Here is a 19276-nt window from a genome sequence, read left to right on the forward strand (position 1 = left end):
TACATTTAAAGAACGGTCCTCGAAGACATGTAAGTGTGATAACTAAATTCTTGTCATGTCAAAAAATAAGTGATTGTTCTCAAAAAGCCTAATAAGGCTCTAAGTATCAAAAAGTACATTTTACTCTTAATCAAATTTTATATCATTCAGTATTAAAGGACAGATACAGACAAACTCAACTGTGCTGCCTTTAAAACTGATTACTAAACTTGGAGATACACAGGTATCTGCAAAACTGGATGATGCTTTCCATGTTGGCATAACTTACCATTAAGGTTGCACAATGCTAATATTAAAACAAACTGTTCATCATTTCTCTTTTCTGAAAAGAATAAGAAAGATTTTTTTTTAATGCCCCTATCAATCATTTTGCCAACATGATCATCCAGTACAGATATATTAAAGCAGCTGTTGTTCTAAGTCTGGACCCCTCAAATCCCTTAAGTAACTTGCATGAATTGGTGGTGTCTGCCAATGACATCTTGCAGTGGAACTGTAGATCAAATGTGAAAAATGTTCCTCAGGCCTTTTATTTTTCCAGGAATTCAGTAACAGGAAACAAAGTAGAAATGGAGATAGGACCATATTTCTGAGGAAGTTTCATTTACAGGCAAGCTAGATGTTTTTCTCTAAATTCACCCACAGACAAATGTGTCCACACAGGCAGCTGACAGCATTATACATTCCATTTAGCAGCACCAAACTTCAAAAGAAGTTAAGGCATAACCACAGAGAGATTATTTATGGCTGTAAACAGAAGAAAGCTCTCCAAATAAGCCAAGCAAACAAAGTAACTGTAAACTCTCTCAGAAAAGTAAAAGTACTTTATAGTATTAAGTCTTAAAAATTCAATTATTTTTTATAAAATACAACATTTTTTTTAGATATTAATTTATAACCAGATTTTTATCTTATTGCTTACTGCTACCTAAATGTGACATATTTACCTATGTGCAGGGAAAAGTAGAAGTTGGTAGGATTGTGACAAACATATGTATTAGTGGGAGGGTGAACAGCTAACAGGAAATTGAAGACCAGTGTCAGTAATTCCAGGTCTGGGGGAGAGCCAAGTACTTCTTCAATTATTTTCACAAATGACCTGCAAACCTCCCGAGGCAAGGATGCAAGGTGCCCTTCTTTATGCTCCTAGAAAAGAAAAGCAGTACAACTGTAAGCTACTTGTATTTTTAATTTGACAAATATTGTCTGTTGGGGTTTTTTTTAAGTTGTCATGCTATAGAAGAACAGACCAAAAAGAAACTCAACTAATAGAGCTGTATTCTTTGACAGGAGCTACTGTACCTAATCAATGCTTTCTGAGTCCAGCACACAAAATCCAGACAAACAACATATTGCAGATGTTATGCAAGTTGATTTTCAAAATAATTGAATTTTTCCACATACTGTACTACTGTGTCTTGAAATGCTGGAGCCTTAGGACATGAATCACCATTGAAAGTATAGGTTATTAATCACCACTGAAAGTACAGGTTATTGTCATTGTATTACATATTTGTAGAGAAATTAACAGTTGCCAATAGCAACATTTCAAACATTAAAAACTTTCTACACAGTGCCACACTGAGTTTTCTTTATTTCCACTTCAATAGCCACTTTTATAAACATTTTCAATGATAATTATAACCTCTGCTTGATCAAGCATTCTATACATTGGATAAGTGCTAGCTGAAAAGAATCTATTATAAGAACATAGATTTTAGAATAGGACTTAAAGAAACTTGGGGGAAACCCCACTGTAAGGTGAGCACAATGATGAACTTATTCACAACTTCTGATTTTCACCTTTATTGGTACTCAAGAACCTTCACTGAGACTGTTGTAGGAAAACAGTAAATGAAGTTAATTGCAGTGAGTTTTTCCAAAGAGAATGGTTCATATAATTTTATCATCCATTCCATCAGACCTCCAAACTGCCCAATAATTGTTGCCCAATTGAAGTAGCTTTTTTTAAGCAAGAAATTATTTTTTTCCCCAATGTGCAAAAAAGGAAATACTACAAAACATTCTGTATCTAGGCATTTATATCAATATACAATTTTAAAAGTTAACTATACCACTAACAAGTTCCAAAAGTAGGGAATGCCACACAAAAATTAAGAAATTGAAATTACAGATACCAAAATAATTAAAAGATTTAAAAATATCATTAAAAGAGGGAAAAATGCACTTCATGTGTTCAAGTGAAAAAATAAAAATGAAATGCAAGATAGAAAATACTGTAAAGAAAAAAGGAATTACAATACATGTTTTCACAAATGAGCATGTGAGGGACCTGGGGTTGTTTAGCCTGGAGAAGAGGAGGCTCAGGGAAGACCTGATCACTCTCTACAACTACCTGAAAGGATGTTGTAGCCAGGTGGGAATTGGTCTCTTCTCTCAGGCAACCAACAGTAGGACAAGAGGGCATGGGCTTAAGCTCTGCCAGAGGAGGTTTAGGTTGGATATCAGGAAGAAGTTCTTTAGAGAGAGAGTGGTCAGGCATTGGAGTGGCCTGCCCAGGGAGGTGGTGGATTCTCCGACCCTGGCGGTTTTTAAGATGAGACTGGACGTGGCACTGAGTGCCATGATCTAGTAATCAAAGTGGGGGTGGCTTAAGGGTTGGACTTGATGATCTCAGAGGTCTCAACCCAACTGATTCTATGATTCTATAAGCAGGAAAACCATTTCAAAATCATATTCTTAAAAAGTGTCTGTCAAAGGTCTGAAGCACTTCCCTAAAGTCCTTTTTGGAACAGCTATCACCACACCATGGAAGAAGTTACTGCTGGATCAAAACTTTGAGAGGAGTGCTCAGAGTGAGCCCTCCAGGCTCCAGCTGCCTTATCAGTTGTCATGGGATAGAGGACAGACAGGTTCATTACTTGCACAGTGTCTGTCTTTCAATAACAAAGACCAGAACCTGCAAGAGAGAATTCAGGTCTTTAAAAAGGGACAGATAATTTCAGTTCGTTTTTCTACAGTATTTAGTCTGTTCTCCTCTACCCTCGCCAAATAAAAATGAGCATTTGCCAAGCACAAAGTAGGATTTCAGAGTGAAAGTACCTGCAGAACCTGACAAGTTAACAGGAAGTGATGTACCACTTGAGCTTTCAACAGCTGTTTAATGTTAAACATCTGCTGGTGATGGTTAGCTCTGATAAGGATTTCGAGAGCTGCTAACAGAGTTTCCCAAACACCTTGCTGAAAAACAAAAAACAGGAACATAGTGTCAAAAATATATTTGTGAAGAAAATAACCCCAAAGAACAACAAACACAATGAAGTCAAGTTAGTTTTGCACCTAAGATCATAATTAAATGGCTACAAATGGTCAGATCAGAAGTAGAAACTGTCAGAAAAATTATGCTCATACAGTATTAACCATATTTTAAGGATTAAGCTACTGAAAAAAACACAACTTCTTGTCTAAAATTAGTTTTGTCTATTCTTCCCTATATTAACACTGGATGGTGATTTTCAATAGTTGAACTCCAAAAGAAAGCAGGTCTTCCTTAGTTTTAGCAATTACTCCACAAAAAAATCCATCAATTCAACTACAAGTCATATACATACATCACATTTACAGACTTTAACACACTAAGGCTTCCTGCATCACTGATAATGGGAGCTTGACTCTACTAACACCTATTCAAAGAAAAATAAGGACCATTAATTCTAGAAAATTATAGTAGTTACTGACACATAACTGGAGAAATTAATTTCTGACCTTATAATACTTCATATTTTTTTTAAATATTGAACTTTGAGACCTGAAATATTGCCAAAATTAAGTTGCTTACCTTTGCTTTAGACCATATCTTCCAGTCAAGCAGCAACTTTTCTAACAACTGAACATCTTGAATAACTGCAGTAGAATCTGTGTCAAGTTGGTATTGTCCATTTTCATTTATATAGAGAATCTCATCACTGCAGCATCCTTCAAGGAGAGTCTTAAAGAGGGGGAAATTTTTTTAAAGTGTCATAATCACAAAGCAATACAGTTGTTCTATCCAACTTATGAATTTTTATTAAAAAAATCTTTAAAGATATTGCATACTCTTGAGGAACACGTATCTATCTACCCGCTCAACACCAAACATGCTCCAAATCACTGTTCTGCCTTTGTGAAAACAGTTCCAAATGTAGAATTTAAAACCACACAGGTTTAAAAGAGGACTGTACCTTCAGCATGCATAATCCAACAATGCATTTTGGTTTGATCAACACTCGGCGAATCATAGAATAACCATTACAATTGTCCATTTCCCGTATTCTCTGTTGATTGTATTTTGTTAAAGATAGTATAAGTTGCAGTGCTAAAGCTTGAGTGTCTTCACAGCTGCTAATCTCTACTACCTGGAGAAAAGGCATATTTAATAAGACAGTTTAAGTGAGAGACATTTAGGGAAAAAGCTTTTAAAATACTTCGTTGCACTCCTAAGTAGTAACTTCTGGATTAAATACATTTTAAAGAGCTTGAGGCTATGTACATAACTTTCATTTTTGTCTATGTGTGTATATTCAGATATATTTAAAGTTATAATCCCAATTGTGATAAATTATGATCTGCTAAGAAAAAAGAAGTCCCATCACAAGAATCCCCTTCTAAGAAAAAAGTCTGTTCTAAATAAATTTAAAGTAGAAGGCACTCACCATACTACAAAGTCACAAGGTCATGAAACAGATAAGTTACTAATAAGAATAAACTCTGTTTGTCCTGGAAAAATATATTTCTTAAATATTTAAGGAAAGCTTTAAAATAAGGTTCCTGAAGGTCTAGACTATGTCTACCTCTAAGTGTCAAACATTGAAGTTTTACTTTATCCACAGAGATACACAATTTGACAGATGAAGACCACAAACCATTCTTCCCTCTGTGCTTCCAACAATTCTTGTACAGAGTTGTAACCAAAAATGTACAAGAATGAAATCTCACATTAATGGAATTTCAGTTCCTACAGGTTCCCTTGCCATATACTTGTTAATTCTGCTGTGCTGTACATTTATACACATGTATCTCTGTATTGCCTGACAGATGATCCATTGATTTCTTGTCTTACTGATGCAAACAGTCTACAGCAGGATCTGCAGCATATACTTAGCATAAATCTACATAATACAATAACACAGGTAAGGATTTTTTCCTCAGATTTCATTATCAATGGTAAAATTACAGCAGGCAGTGTCTCCATAGCCATAATCTAACATGCATTTATTACTCTCCACATATCTTTCAGAACAATACCAGAAACACATAAATCAGACAAGTTTTAGGCCTACATTAATATCTTGAATTAACTGTAGTGCTTCAGAGACTCCTGGCACAAATATTCGTCTCTCCACATAAGCATCACAGTTAAGTAAGTAGTAACTATGTTAAGGCTCATATCCTTACTATTTTTGAAATTTACAATTTGTCTTAGACAGGATAAGCCTTTGAACATGTCTGAACAGCTATCGCAAAAAAGCTGTCATAATTTATCAGATAAAAATAAAGCTTTGCACACCATGTAGTTTCACATTTATTCATACATGCACTGTGAGCATCCTGTGGTTAAACTGTTAAAGATATGCAATGAATTTAGATGCTTCAAAATCAGAGACCAAAAATATGATCAATTCTGCAACACCCCTAAAAATAATCTTTTTTCACATTTAAAAGTCCCATTTCTAAATCAGAATGTGACACATCTTACATACTAGTAATATTATAAAAAACATTACATAATAGAATTAGAATTACATTTCCAATTTAAGACAACCTGCATGATGCAGTCTCTTATGCCACAGGTGTTTTCCACAAGTTTTAACAGAAAAGCATCACATGCAGACTAGAGCAAGACAGCTACAATAATGTGATTTGCTACCCAAGATCCAAGGAAAATTTTAAATGGGATTTTTATAGGCAGACACGTGCAACTCTCCCCTCCTCCAGCCCCCTTACCCTAGCAAAGAGGAAAACAAATGCACCAGTTCCTCCAATTTCATGCAGTATACACTGAAGAGTTTTATATTCAACAGGCTGAAGTGTTTTTAGGTGATGAGAATCCAGTACATTGCTTTGAACTTCTTTCAAACTGAAAGGTCTCTGAGAAGGCACAGTTTTCACTTGACCTTTCAGTCTAATAACAGGTTCATATATGGTGTACTGACCAGGGCAGCATGTGGTATAAACAACAGCAAGACTCTCCTGAAACAAGAGAAGTTTACATTTTTTTCTAGAAAGTTTAATACAAAACCCCTTACACATGCAGGACACAAAAAGACAAACACAAAAGCCACCTAAGAGTGAGTAGCAACAGCTTCAGCAGCTCATTTCTACTTTAGCACTAACACGCTCTGAAGTTGCATGTGAATGCCTGTGCACTAAAAAGCAACAGGATTCCTAAAGCCCAGCAAATTTAAGCAATAGCTAAACCACAAAATTAATAAAGCACTAAAAAAAAGCAACAAAAAAAACCCCACCAAGGATACCCCTCTTATCACCTGAAGAATACCAACTGTTTTGCATAAAACCAAAGTTATGACACATTTAAAACAAAATGAGCATACAGAGATATTGAGTAAATTGTTTCCTTTTCTGAAGTGGCAAGTCCAAAATTGAAAGTTATATGCTGGTTTTTAAAAATTTCTCAAGGTTTTTTTTTTTGTTTATCCTTTAATCAGCTTTGCCGTAAGAGGAACTCAATAGAAGAAATTTCATCAATGAAGAGACTTAAACAAAAACCAAAGCTCCTATGAAAAATAATCAACTAATTTTCCCCAAAAATGTAAAAAGATCATATTTGGAAGGTTACTTAGAGAAATAATTTCATTTAAGGCACTTGCATTCTCTGCAAAAGTGCAAAGATCAGTTCATCACTCAAGCACATGGTTCTTCTCTCTGGCTACGTGGTGTTCTGAAAGGCAAAATAAGCTTAAAAGTTGCATGACTGCTTTGCTAAGCTTTTACTTATCCCATTCCTTTCTTCTTACTGAAAATTTAGTACCATTGTTTACAAGGATCATATCCAGACAGAATGACCCTTTGCCTGCAGATCAGAAAAATCCCTCTAGTGGAAATGATTCATACAGCAGGAATTACTAGTGTATAAATTCCCAAAATATAGCAGGCTCCACTGAGAAGCAAGCTTTATTTTATTCTTTTTCTAGTGTAACTATATTTACACCTGCATCTGGCATGGCTGTTTCAGTCAGGAAAGATGAGAAGCGCAAAGATCTGCCAGCTGGAGAACAACTTTTCAGCCAAATTTGATGCAAATCTACTCCCTCAAAACCTTCAAAGAACTGATATGAATTCTTTGACTTCCTGTTAAAGTCTCCCTTCCCAGCTTTAATGTTAACAGGTTAACCAGGCTGTCCTTAGCTAACTTTACACTAGAGGAGGGAATCTTCTCTATATATGCATCCTAGAGCTTTTGGAGGTACCTGTTTACTACAATTTAATTCACAGTATTACTGATGTTGGAACAGCCAGAAATTTTCAGAATCCAGCCTGCAGCAAGATGAAATGGCCACCCTGTGTGGAGTTTAACTCCCACTGAAATAAGTGGAAAGAACCCTGCAGTGTTTTTAACGAGAACAGGATTTGCTCCTGTCTGCTTTGATCAAGTGAAGTACTTTGGGAGACAACAGGAAACTTGTTCCCAATTTCTTAATCAGTTCTAAGAGATTAAGAACAATTTTTAAGTAGAAACTTACAATTAAAGGCCCAATATCCACTTCCTTTCTTGTCATGAAGAGCTCCTTAATTTGTTCACATTGTAGAATCTCTTTACTTATGTACTTAGAGCAGTCAGTCACTGTTTTGCCATATTTACAAGGCATTACAGATGTGAAGTCTGGCCCACATGTGTATAAGTAAAATGCTTCTTCTGGTCCAATATTTGCACCTAAAATTCAGAAAATAATCTGTTAACTCTTTAGTATACAATACAGCAAAATTAATTTCTGACCAATCACAGACCAGTGGCAAAGGCAACCGAACCAGAGCCGGGAAAATAATCTGCATGAATTGAAGATCAATTTCACTTCTTAAAATTGAAAAGTCATCTATCCAAGCCTCCTCAAAGTTTTCAATGGATAGCAAGATTGAAGGTAGCAACAACATACTACATTGTCTTTGGAGAGTTGGGTAGATGATGCAAGGACAACAACAGCTCATTACAGTGAACAGAAAGGGAAAAATTACATAGGAAGGAAAAGGCCAAATGAATCTTCTTTCCCTTTCTCGACAGCACATCTTGGGCCATCTATTGTGAGACTCCAAACTCAAAAGAAGCACCCAGAAGGACCAGGTCTGATGTACATGACAACATGATGTAGCCTGACAACCATAGATCAATAAATCCAGGGCTCTGGTTATGCAGGCTGCAGGCACACAGATAGGTGGATTTCATCAGGTTACATTTATGACAAGCATCTCAGCTATGGCCCACACAAATCTGCACACACAGGACCTTCATGCAGTACACACCCTGGGCAAACTGATCTCATTTGTGGAGTAGTCCTGACTGGGCCAGGACACCTGGAATGTCATGCAACAAGCAGCAGGGTTCCAGCCTTCAGCAATAAGCAAACACCCAGAAGTACTAGATAAAACATCCCAGGAAGGAGAATCTAAGACATCTCTAGAGTAACATCAGTAGTTTCAGAAATAACAATGCTTAACTCAGAGCATTCAGTGGCTTAGATCTCTTTTATTTTTTCATAAGCTTTAAGTAATTCAAAGATAGTAGTTTAAAAGCAGGTAAGTGAAATCAGTTTTCCAGATAAGAGAGACCATGTGCTTTAAGAAAAAAAACCAGAACAAACACCACTATCTCTCCATCCCCTACCCCACAGTATTATTCAAGACATTTTAAAAAACACTAAAGTAATTGTAACTATCAATTATGTCATTAAAACAAAAGCAAGCGAATGTGGCAGAAGAGCACATTAGGAAGTACCCAGTATTGAAACATTTGCTGACTTTCTCGCCAATATATTATGCTGCTCAAGAACATACTATTGGTTTTACTGCAAAAGCTTGGCATGTTAAAAAAAAAATCAAAATAAGCCTTTGATCTTGGAGGGGGAAAAGGAAATGAAGACTTATTCAAGAAAAAAGCATACAAGAGGTACCATTAAATAGAAGTAGATTTCCAAGATCCCATCTACCCGACAATCGAAGCAATTCTTCTTGAGATGATGTACAATGGCCAATCATACAAAATGTTTTGTTACTGTCAGATGATAAGCTTGTTTTCCTTGGTAGTGAAAAATCTAAATCAATATCACATTTCCTAAAAATATATATAAACAAAGAAGTTTAAATATTAAGGATTGGTCAAAATTGCTATCTGAGATATTCAGCTTTGTTTTAAAATGCACTTTGACATTTACTAGATGAGAAGCCATGCTGTCATTAACATTAAATGACTCAAGTCCTGTTCAACTTCTTGGCACCTTAAAACTCAGTTACATAACGGCATTTGTATTCAGATACTGCACGGAGCACTGAGGAAACACAGGTAACACTATATATGCTTCTAAAACACCACAATTTTTCAAACATTTCTGTTCTTCCTAAGAAGCCAAAGGCCTTTGACTATGCTAAGACACATAATGACAACCGTGGTTCACATATGCTGGAAAACACCATGTTGAGGATTTGCTTACATCAGGGAACACTGTCAGAACTAGTGTGCTCCACAGCCACAGGCAATAAGCCTGATGCTTTCAGAAAGCATCCAATTAAATCCATGTGCCTTTACATAAACAGATCAACTGGACTGTAAAGGTCATCCAAAGCTTCCTGCAAGAGCCTAACTATTGGCAAACTAGCAACTAACTCTCTATATAAGGGGCCTCTAACTGCACAGGTGCAGCACATGGCAGTACTTTTGGCTTCCCCCTGTATCTCCGTATTTGGACTTTGCTGCATACCAGCATCCAGAGATGGAATACAGCCTTCACAGTCTGGACTTTAGGAAGAAAGGATAAGGACTGTGACATTTCATAAATATCTCTTTCTGTAACCAATGAACAATTCACACAGGCACAAGCCCACCCAACCTATCATCAGGTACCTCATTTAGGTGCATGAACCTTAGATATGCAGTAGAAAAAATTGCAGCACGTCCCACTGGAAATTCTAATTTTGTTTGAAATATTTTTTAAATTCTCCTCTCTCCATTTGTCTCAGTGAAACAAAAAGACAGCCTTCTCCTCTTAATTACTATTTTCAACAACATGGCTAGTTCCTTAGCTATACCTCTTTAATTCAGAGCCCTAACCAGAGACAGATACTACTGCTAACTTCATGCCATAGCTTATTTTGGATCTTACTCAAAATCTTGTAGTTTACCTCTTTCACTTACTCATGATGAAGAGTAACACTGATGTCTGCACTGGTCCGCGGTATAAACTGATGATTCTTAAAGCAATCACAACTATTCTAGAGAATTCATAGTAGTGTAACACTCTCCCCTCTCCTACCCTTCTAGAAGACTACTCAATCATAACTTGAGCTTGTGCCAAAATAATGCTGATGTCTTCCTACAAGAGAACATCTTTAGAAGAAAATAACCATCTAGGTACAACTAATGTATTCTTTACCTCTGACCAGAAATCCACAGCAACAGCTTTCCATGGATATTTTTCTTGCCTTCTGGCTTCTGCAGATACTTTAATGCCAAATGCTGCCACCTGCCCAAAAGGAAAACATTCTCTGGAGATTCAGCCTGTGCCAGCAAACCAGCTTTCATCTCATCATTTGGATCCATGCACACACTATGAAAACAACAGAAGAGAAAAAATGAGTGTGTATGTTTGCTTTTGTATTTGCATTTTAAGCCTCAAGCCTGCAACTTTTGGCCTCAGTTACTTTAATGAGATTGCATTCTTTAACTTTCACAGGTAATGTTTTTGATCACAGTTCTATTTTTGGAGTGCTCAGCATAAGCTAGGGAAATCCTCAAATCGTGGTTTCAACTTATCTTAAATGTAAGCAGATTTATATAGACAAGTTAAATAACTATCTCTGTTTTACAGAGCAGTTAAATTCAGTTTATTGAAAAAAACGTAGGTGCTTTGAACAGTGAAATAAAGTATTCTAAAATTGCAACTTTAAACACGTTTTAAGGATAAATTACTTATGAGAACTAAATTAGGGCTAAAATGTGTTCAGAAGATTAAAACCAAGACAGTCACAGTAAGTATTACATAACAGCAATTTTCACACCTGAGGTGTGAAAACCTACAGCTGCAAAATGTTCTTCCATCTTCACACATTGTGCCATTTCATTAAAGCCTGAATTGCTACCTTGCATTGCATTATGTTTATGACTGACCTCACAGCTAACTCTGGGCAGTTCTTAATAAATGACTATGTATAAAGCCAGACCCTAACACTTAACGCTAGTAACCCTGTAGATCTGTATCAGTAAACTTCCTTGATGTTGCCCCATCAGGATGCAAGATTCTACTACAGAAATTAGTTCTCTACTCTCCAGTAGTATTTTCTGCAGGCTGCTGCTACAATTAACAATACAATATGATCACAAGACTGCTTTGGTACTAAAACAGCATACCGAAATATAAATGCTCCAGTATTCAAGTCTGCCCAGACTTGTATCATCAATGCTTTGGAACCCAGTGAAATTATATGAATACAGCCATCTTCAAGAAGCTTCTCTCCCAGGCTTAGGTATTCCATTCCCATAGACTTTGTTTCTTCTAGAAATATAAAGATGTTTATACACAATTACAATAGAACAACTATGCCTTTCACACCAGATATCATTTAAGTGTGGAAAAATAGTTCAGGTACTGCATAATTTTTTTTTCACTTAGTTGAGGGTTTTCTGGTTGTTTGGTCTAGTTTTTTGTTGGTTTTCTGTTGTTTTGTTTTGCTTTGTTGTTTGTTTGTTTGCTTTTTAAGTGGGCTAACACGCATGATTCTCTTCAGAAACGAGCGTCTCAAATTGAAACAGAAGTACTTGAAATTAATTCAGCACCTCACATGTGTTTTTTGTAATCACGTAAATCCACTGAGCTGAATACACTCTAACAATGATGCTTTTGACATACCATATCATATTACATTTCTACGTTGAACTGTCCGTGTGCACCAATGACTTCAGTTTTCTTCACAAATCATACTACCTTTTGAGCATGATCTTGTATCCACTATTTTTATTCTACTAAGCAAAAGCACAAACCTTCTAACAAAAGCAGCTCTAGCGAGGTACAAGATTCAGGGTTGGGTTCTCTCCTTTTATTTAAATACAGTAAAAGTACAGGTATTCCAACTGTTGTGATCGGAAGAAATTAAGTAACTTATGGAATTTTTTCCTCCTCCAAGATAATAATCCAAAGATTCTGCTCAGGACAGTTTAGAGCAGGTGTGCATCTACAAATGTATAGACAGAAAAATACTGTACAGGCTACTGGCATTTACAATGGCACACTAGGAAAGTTAGGAGGATTTATAGAGTCAGCCTGAGACTTCATTTTCAATACATAAAACCAGGTAAACTTGAGAGCTGGTTTTTTCCCCATGACCATTCAGCTGCAGCATTTAATATTTTCGTCATCATAACATGAAGTAGCATAGAGATGTTTTACCGAAGTTACAAATTCAGTGAGAATACTAAATTTGTAAGGAAGCAAGCACTAACCTAATTTAAGGACGAGGTAGGGAAGTGTTTTATCTGTAAGTATACGACAGTACTCCAAGAAAAGTCAGAAATACTATCACTGCTGTTTAATATCCACCATGAAAAAATTCCAAATTTTATATACGGCACTTTGATAGTAATATTTGTAACCAGAATCCTTCAGTACTACCTAAAAAGAAACAGCAAGTACTATATCCTCACCTGTGCTGTCAATACTGTTTTCTCTTACAGCTATGAGTCTGCTTCTTCTCTTGACTGTCTTCCCCTTTTCTGTTGAGTTTTCTATTTCATGAGCATACTCCAGACGAAACCACAGGGAGACACTGAAGCCATCAGACATATGTGGCCAACAGTTTTGTCCAACTAAAGGCAAGTGAATTGGGGCTACATGCCAAGAAGAAAGCAGCTGGTGACTCAAATTTTCACTGTCTGCCTCTTTCTTACTCTGTGAAAATTTTGCTCTTTTAAGCAGTGCAGCAGTTTTGCTGTTGGTAGTGCTGGCACATTTCTGTGAAGAACTACTATTCAAATTTGTGCCTTGTAACAAAGGGAAGGCAAGGTACTGTAATGGGTTCACGTGAATGTTAGTGTCTACGATCTTCAATACACCCTTGAGTAGTATCTCCTAGAAGAAAGAAACCAAATAAAAGAGAAAAAAAATTAAAACTGTTTACACCACATAGTCAAGTATAATGTAACCAAAGAGAAGTCTACTCCTCATTTCAATTTGGATTCGTGTTTTCCCGTCAGAGGTGGACTTTCATATCCAAACTGACACACATTTGCAAAGCATGGGGTAGCAGCTTCAGCTGACTCTGACTCTACAGAGCCTTGGGGGTTTAGTCTGGGCAGATCAGTCTTCAGGTCACCATGCTCAGGAACCACCTGAACTGACGCAGGGGGTCACAGCACAATCCTATCTCACTTTCATCATGCACTAACAGATCAATTGATATTGCACCAAAAGACCACACCTTTCACCCCATGTTTGAGCCTGGTTAAGAATGCACACACAAGCCATCAATTTGTTATTGCATAATCAGCAACAAAACTAGCTGAGCCCTTAAGTCAAAATGTTTTTCTAGTCACTTGGCTAATTATTACAAGCTACCTTTAAAAAACTGACTTGTGACTCCTTGTTTGGTCTGGTATTATTTCAGACCCCACAGTAATGTTTTATTTTCTTCCACTTGTATTTTTCTACAGACTCACACAACTCAAGAGCTGGTTCAGCAGTATATCCCCCACAAAGAGTAGATTCTAGCATTACACAAACCAGCTTACAACACTTTTGAAAGTAATTCCTGCTGCTAAAGCATTCCTGAAATAGTGAGATGCTTTATAACTTTAAAAGAATTGTTTCAAGTTTTACAGTATTAGTATTCTGTCATCCATAACCACTATGTCAGTTTCCTCAAGAGGAATCTTGGTTTTTTGTGCTGAAGTGAGTCCCCAGGATTAACATACCCTTCAAAACCCTCTCTTCTCTTTCCTTTTCTTATTTTGAGAATGAATTATTTCAGCAATCAAATTATATTTGTTCTGATCAGTTCAAATGTTGCTGGTTATAATCTGATTTCTCAAAACTTCTGGACACAAAAATATTTTCTTTTTGCTTCATTTTTCTCATTAAGCCTCTAAATTTTGCTATGTGCTACTTCATACGTACCGTACAAGGTGTCTTCTCCAAAAATATCCTAAGAAGAAGAGTTAGCTCTTCTGAACATGTCTGTGAACTCATCAAGGAAACTAGCAGATCTACCAGCACCATCTGACAGGCTAAAAATAAGGAGACAATATTTTTGAAAAGAATTTTTTAAGTTTTAAAAATTCATATTCTATGCTGTTAGGAGGAAAGATTAACTTGGAATTCAGAATGTTTTGCAAAAATATTTCAAATTAAGGATGCAATAATGATTAGCAGACGAATTCTAAAGAGATCCAACAGTACTTCCTGACACTACCACTCAAAATGTTATTGAATGAATATAGATGGCTATGCCAAGTCAGGCTCCCAGGTTTGCAAAGGGTAGGTAGTCTGAATGCCTGGGAACCATTATCTGCCTTGCAAAGGCTCTCCCTACAAAGCCAGGGATCCAAGTCCTGGGATGGGTTTAGGTTTCCTGCTGTGGAACGCCCTCATTATGTGAAGCTACCTTAGGGAAAACTTTTAATTTGCTTCCACATTCTTGGATCAGCTAACTGTTTTCCAATTAGAAATAAAATGCAAGACATCAAGATCTATGTTGCAAAGAAATTGGAAACAAGAACTTGTTTTGTGACAGAGTGAGAATTCAATCAGCTGCTACTTTTCCAAGCAATGCTTAACAATGTCACACTACTGCTTAAGAGTTCAACTATCATTTTCAGATCTGCCCATATTTGTTTAAATAACATTTCCACTAGCTCAGAAATAACACTATATTTATACTGAAGTGGTACAAGTTTCTTACAAGTGAAAAAAGCAGCTGCACAAATTCACACATGCCCATGAATTTCCTTTGTCAACTTTGCATTTGCAAACTGTAAACTAAAAAACTGACTGTGGATATATTGAATTATAAACCCAAATATTTATGTTCCTTGAAATTTTAACTCACCATGAAAACTAGATTCTGTTTGTGTCAATATATTCAGAAATCCTCCCAAAAGATGTTTTACAGCTCCCTGTTAAAAAAAAAAATCCAGGGAAAATGAATATCTGAAGAATATACACCAGCTCAAAGAATTAAGAAATAATTTCTTCCTGTCTATTCCTGCCTATTCTTGCTTACTACTCATTTTAACAGTAATTCCAACTACTCGAAGTTAAGGAAATTTTTTATATTTGCCAATGAACATTCTTTCATGTTTTGTACAGTTCAGTTGCAGAAGAGCGATTTTGAAATTCAAATGATTCTCTTTTGCAAGAGGCATACTCAGTTATTAGAAAGCAAAAAAATTATCAGAAATTTCAAAGGCCCATGGTAATACCAACATTTGCATAACTCATTTCTCATATAAACTTAGCAAGAATAAAAGCATGAAATACTTTTGGGGTGCATGACTCAGTTTCTAAAAGTACGTATTCAACACATAAAAGTGTAGAATGTTTACATATATGCATATACAAGCAGCCATCTGCCCTTTTTTCAACACCCAGGCAATCATTAAATCTCTAGCTCTAGCCCTGGGGATCGAATAGCCTTGGTGAAATAAGACACCTGGGAAACTCAGAAGTTCTGTGGGTCAAATATTTTTCAATACGTTAAGTTCCTGGTAACATAAATGCAATGCAACTGGCAATATCAGTCACTTGCATTGTTTCAGATCTTATCAAATCCCATAACAAGTGAGACCATTCAAGATCACTGTATTAGGTAGACTGGTAATATAAAACTGAAGAGAACATACACCAACATCTAAATTGGTGCCCTTACTAATAACATTTTTACCTGTTCTATAAGCAGAGTAGCATTTCTCTCCTTCTGGTTGATGATTTTCAGGCAGCTTTGGAATACATGAGCAAGCACATCTAAACTTGCATTACCAGCTGAAAGTAAGTTCAATTCTAACATGCAGATTTCAGGATACATTAATTCTCCTTGACTGATGTTTTCAGTTAGGTCATTAAAATAACCTGAAGGACCAGTACATCCTGGTTCTGCCTTTGTGTCTGCTCCTGAAAAAAAAAGACACTTGTCTTAGTGAAACTTACTCAGCTGAATACAGTTTGCATGATTTAAGCAGAACATTCAAGGATATGGTTTCTTCAACCTTCTCATAAGTACAAGCCAAAAATAGTCACTAGCTAATAAGAAGTTAGCCTAATCTTCTATTCTGCTTCAGATTTTCCTATTTCCCTGCTAACACAGAAGGGTGAGGATGCAGATTTTCCCATTGCATGCTCTTCAACTATGTGCTTCCATTTCTTGGGAACTGGACAGAGAAATGGTGTGAAGTATGCAACTCATGAATCAGGACAGTAAAATCATTTAAACAGAGCCTCAAACTTGCATACAAAACTCTGAGTCTGCCAAGAAAGGAGATAAATTTAAATTATTTTATGTTAAGAGTTTAGTTATTTAAGATAGAAAATGCATATGACAGAATACCTCCATAACAACGAAAAAAGAAAAATAAACATGTAAGCCTCTCTTGTTACATCTTGAAGAAACTTTAAAACATGTTACTTAGTATTATTTGGTATGTTCCACGCAAATGTTTCATGGAAGTATCTCAGGTTAATTTTTTAATTCAGATATGCTTAAAAAATGCTATATAATATCTATTAAGCCTAGAAATGCAGATAGAAAGCAACAGTTTAATGCAGTTCCCTTAAAGGCTATTACTGCTCATGCTGACCTCATACCAGAATGTAAGAATCCAGATGTGTTCAATACAAACGAAAAAGTTAATGAAAATTTCACACTTAAAATTAATTACACAAACAGAATACAGCAAGATATGGGCACATCAATCACTACATGAATATCAAAGGGATATGTTGTATAACAAGAGGGCTATCACAACTCAAATGAAGCATGTGATTAGGAAAGACAGCATGGATTCACCAAGGCCAAAACTGTGCCTGACAAACTTGATCACCTTCTACAACCAAGCAAGCTGTTTAGTGGATATGGAACAAGCACTGGACAATGTTTACCTGGATTTCTCCAAGGCTTTCAGTACAGTTTCCCACAGCCTCATCTAGAGAAACTGACGTGTTACAGTCAAGGCCAGGGGTCTGTGCAGTGGGTGGGCACTGGCTGCCCAGCTGCACCAGAGGGTGACAGGAAATCGCTCCTTTTCAGACTGGCAACAGTCACAAATGGAGTCCCCTGGGGACTGAGTGCCACAGAGGTGTATAATATCTTCGTAAGTGTTCTATCAAGTCTACCTTGATGGAGTTTGCTGATCATACCAAACTGAGTGGGGAAGTGGACACTTGAGCTACACAAGACCTGGATAGGCTGTAAGAGTGGGCTGACAAGAACCCTATGAAGTTCAACAAGCATAAATGTATTATACATGGGAAAATGCAATCCAGGAGTGCAGCACAGGCTGGGATCTGCCCAGCTGTGGAGCAGCAATGTGGCAAGGGACTTGGGGTCTCAGTGGACACCAAGTTCAGTAAGAATAAACAGTTTGCTGCAGTGACAGAAAAAGCCACCAGGATGCTGGGCTACGTTGTAAGGGTAGATACCATTCTGGAAGATTTGCAATGAGGAGATTAGGGCTTGTTTCACTGAGGAGGTCTTTCCTGCCTAAGAAGTACCTTCCTCAAAGATAATTGGATGTTTTTCCTTCGTCCTTCTGCATTCCAGAAAAAGCATGCAGGCTCTCTCTCTGGTATGAGGAGAGATGTTACAGGCCTGTGAGTCAGAGAGGCCAGGGCCAGGGGAGGCCAGAGAGGATAAAAAGCCTTGAAAGGAACAGCAGGCATATCTTTCTGTGGCAGTACTTTTTGCAGCACTGCTAGAAGTTTTTCTCTTGTAAGTCTAGTGTTCTTCACTTGGGAATAAATTTTACAAACTCCTTCCACTGTTTGGCATTTTGGGGGTACCTGTGTGTTATCTTACTTCACATCATCAACAAAGGTGTCACCAACATAAAGAAATCATTATCCCACTCTATTCAGCACTTGTCAGGCCTTACTTGGAACACTGTGTTCAGTTTTGGTCCTTGCTATGGAAAAAAGATGGAAGGAAATGTTGAGAGAACTGGGTCTGTTCAGCCTTGAGAAAAGGCAGCTCAGAGGACACCTTATCACCAGGCTCCAGGATTTAAAAGGTGGCCACAAAGGAGATGGAGACTCCCTTTCTTCAAGGAGTCACATGGACAAAATGAAGGGTAATGAGTACATGTTGCTCTCATGGAGATTTCCATGTGGACACAAGAGGAAAGTTTTCCACAGTGAGAACAGTCAATCAGTCATTGGAATAATCTCCCTAGGGAAGTGGTGGATTCCCCAACCACTGAAGATTCAGATGGAAAGGGTGCCAGGCCATCTTGCCTGGACCATGTTTTTGCCAAAGAAAAGGTTGAATTGGATGATCATTGAGATCCCTTCCAACCTGGTATTCTATAATTAGATTATTTCATTTTCATTGGACGGTTATAATTCTAAATAAAAAAATTAATCATTGAATTTCAAACAAACTCCAGATAAAATCATTGGAGCTCCTAGACCACAATAATACATTTGAGCAAGATGACTTTAGAGCAAGAGTCATATAAACCAAGACTAAGCAAGATGGAACAGCTTCTGTAACACTGAGTAAGAATATCCATCATCTATCCAACTGTAATTGCTTTGTACTAGAAGCAAAACAAGTTATTTCTATCTGTTAAAGATATATGATACTTGCCCTGTTTTGGTACATCTCAAAAGACAAACAAACTTTGCTATGTCATAAAGATGGCTTTGTATATTTAGAAAGTTCACATTTACCTTCATCCCTGGTTTCACTATCATCAGAGTTACTTTCACTATCTGCTTCATATCCTTCCTCTTCAGCAAAACGTTTAAGACTAGAGCATTGTGATTCTTCAGTTTCTTCAGAAATTTCTCCAGGTTGTGACACAGGCTCCTTTTCAGTGTAATGAGTCTGTAAAACACATCAAGGAAATAGA

At 36.8% G+C, this 19276-nt stretch overlaps 2 protein-coding genes across 4 annotated transcripts in view; one reads left to right on the plus strand and one right to left on the minus strand.

Annotated features, from left to right (window-relative positions):
* Nucleotides 1-19276, plus strand: part of EDARADD (EDAR associated via death domain) — a 405148-nt gene that overhangs the window by 154537 nt on the left and 231335 nt on the right. The window lies entirely within an intron of this gene.
* LYST (lysosomal trafficking regulator) overlaps nt 1-19276 on the minus strand; it is an 84757-nt gene that overhangs the window by 35215 nt on the left and 30266 nt on the right. The window contains exons 8-21 of one of the 2 annotated variants that reach the window (XM_071549579.1): nt 19095-19251; nt 16096-16322; nt 15262-15328; nt 14331-14440; nt 12863-13286; nt 11573-11717; nt 10599-10688; nt 9123-9283; nt 7701-7891; nt 5944-6189; nt 4182-4355; nt 3800-3949; nt 3064-3201; nt 948-1146 (exon numbers count right to left, since the gene is read on the minus strand). In XM_071549579.1, coding sequence (XP_071405680.1) covers nt 948-1146; nt 3064-3201; nt 3800-3949; nt 4182-4355; nt 5944-6189; nt 7701-7891; nt 9123-9283; nt 10599-10688; nt 11573-11717; nt 12863-13286; nt 14331-14440; nt 15262-15328; nt 16096-16322; nt 19095-19251 — 2479 coding nt within the window. Of the gene's footprint in view, nt 1-947; nt 1147-3063; nt 3202-3799; nt 3950-4181; nt 4356-5943; nt 6190-7700; nt 7892-9122; nt 9284-10598; nt 10773-11572; nt 11718-12862; nt 13287-14330; nt 14441-15261; nt 15329-16095; nt 16323-19094; nt 19252-19276 lie in introns of both variants that reach the window. The other variant, XM_071549578.1, reaches the window with a different exon arrangement.

The sequence above is a fragment of the Pithys albifrons genome, chromosome 2 (genome assembly GCF_047495875.1).
Source record: "Pithys albifrons albifrons isolate INPA30051 chromosome 2, PitAlb_v1, whole genome shotgun sequence".
Lineage (NCBI taxonomy): Eukaryota > Metazoa > Chordata > Aves > Passeriformes > Thamnophilidae > Pithys > Pithys albifrons.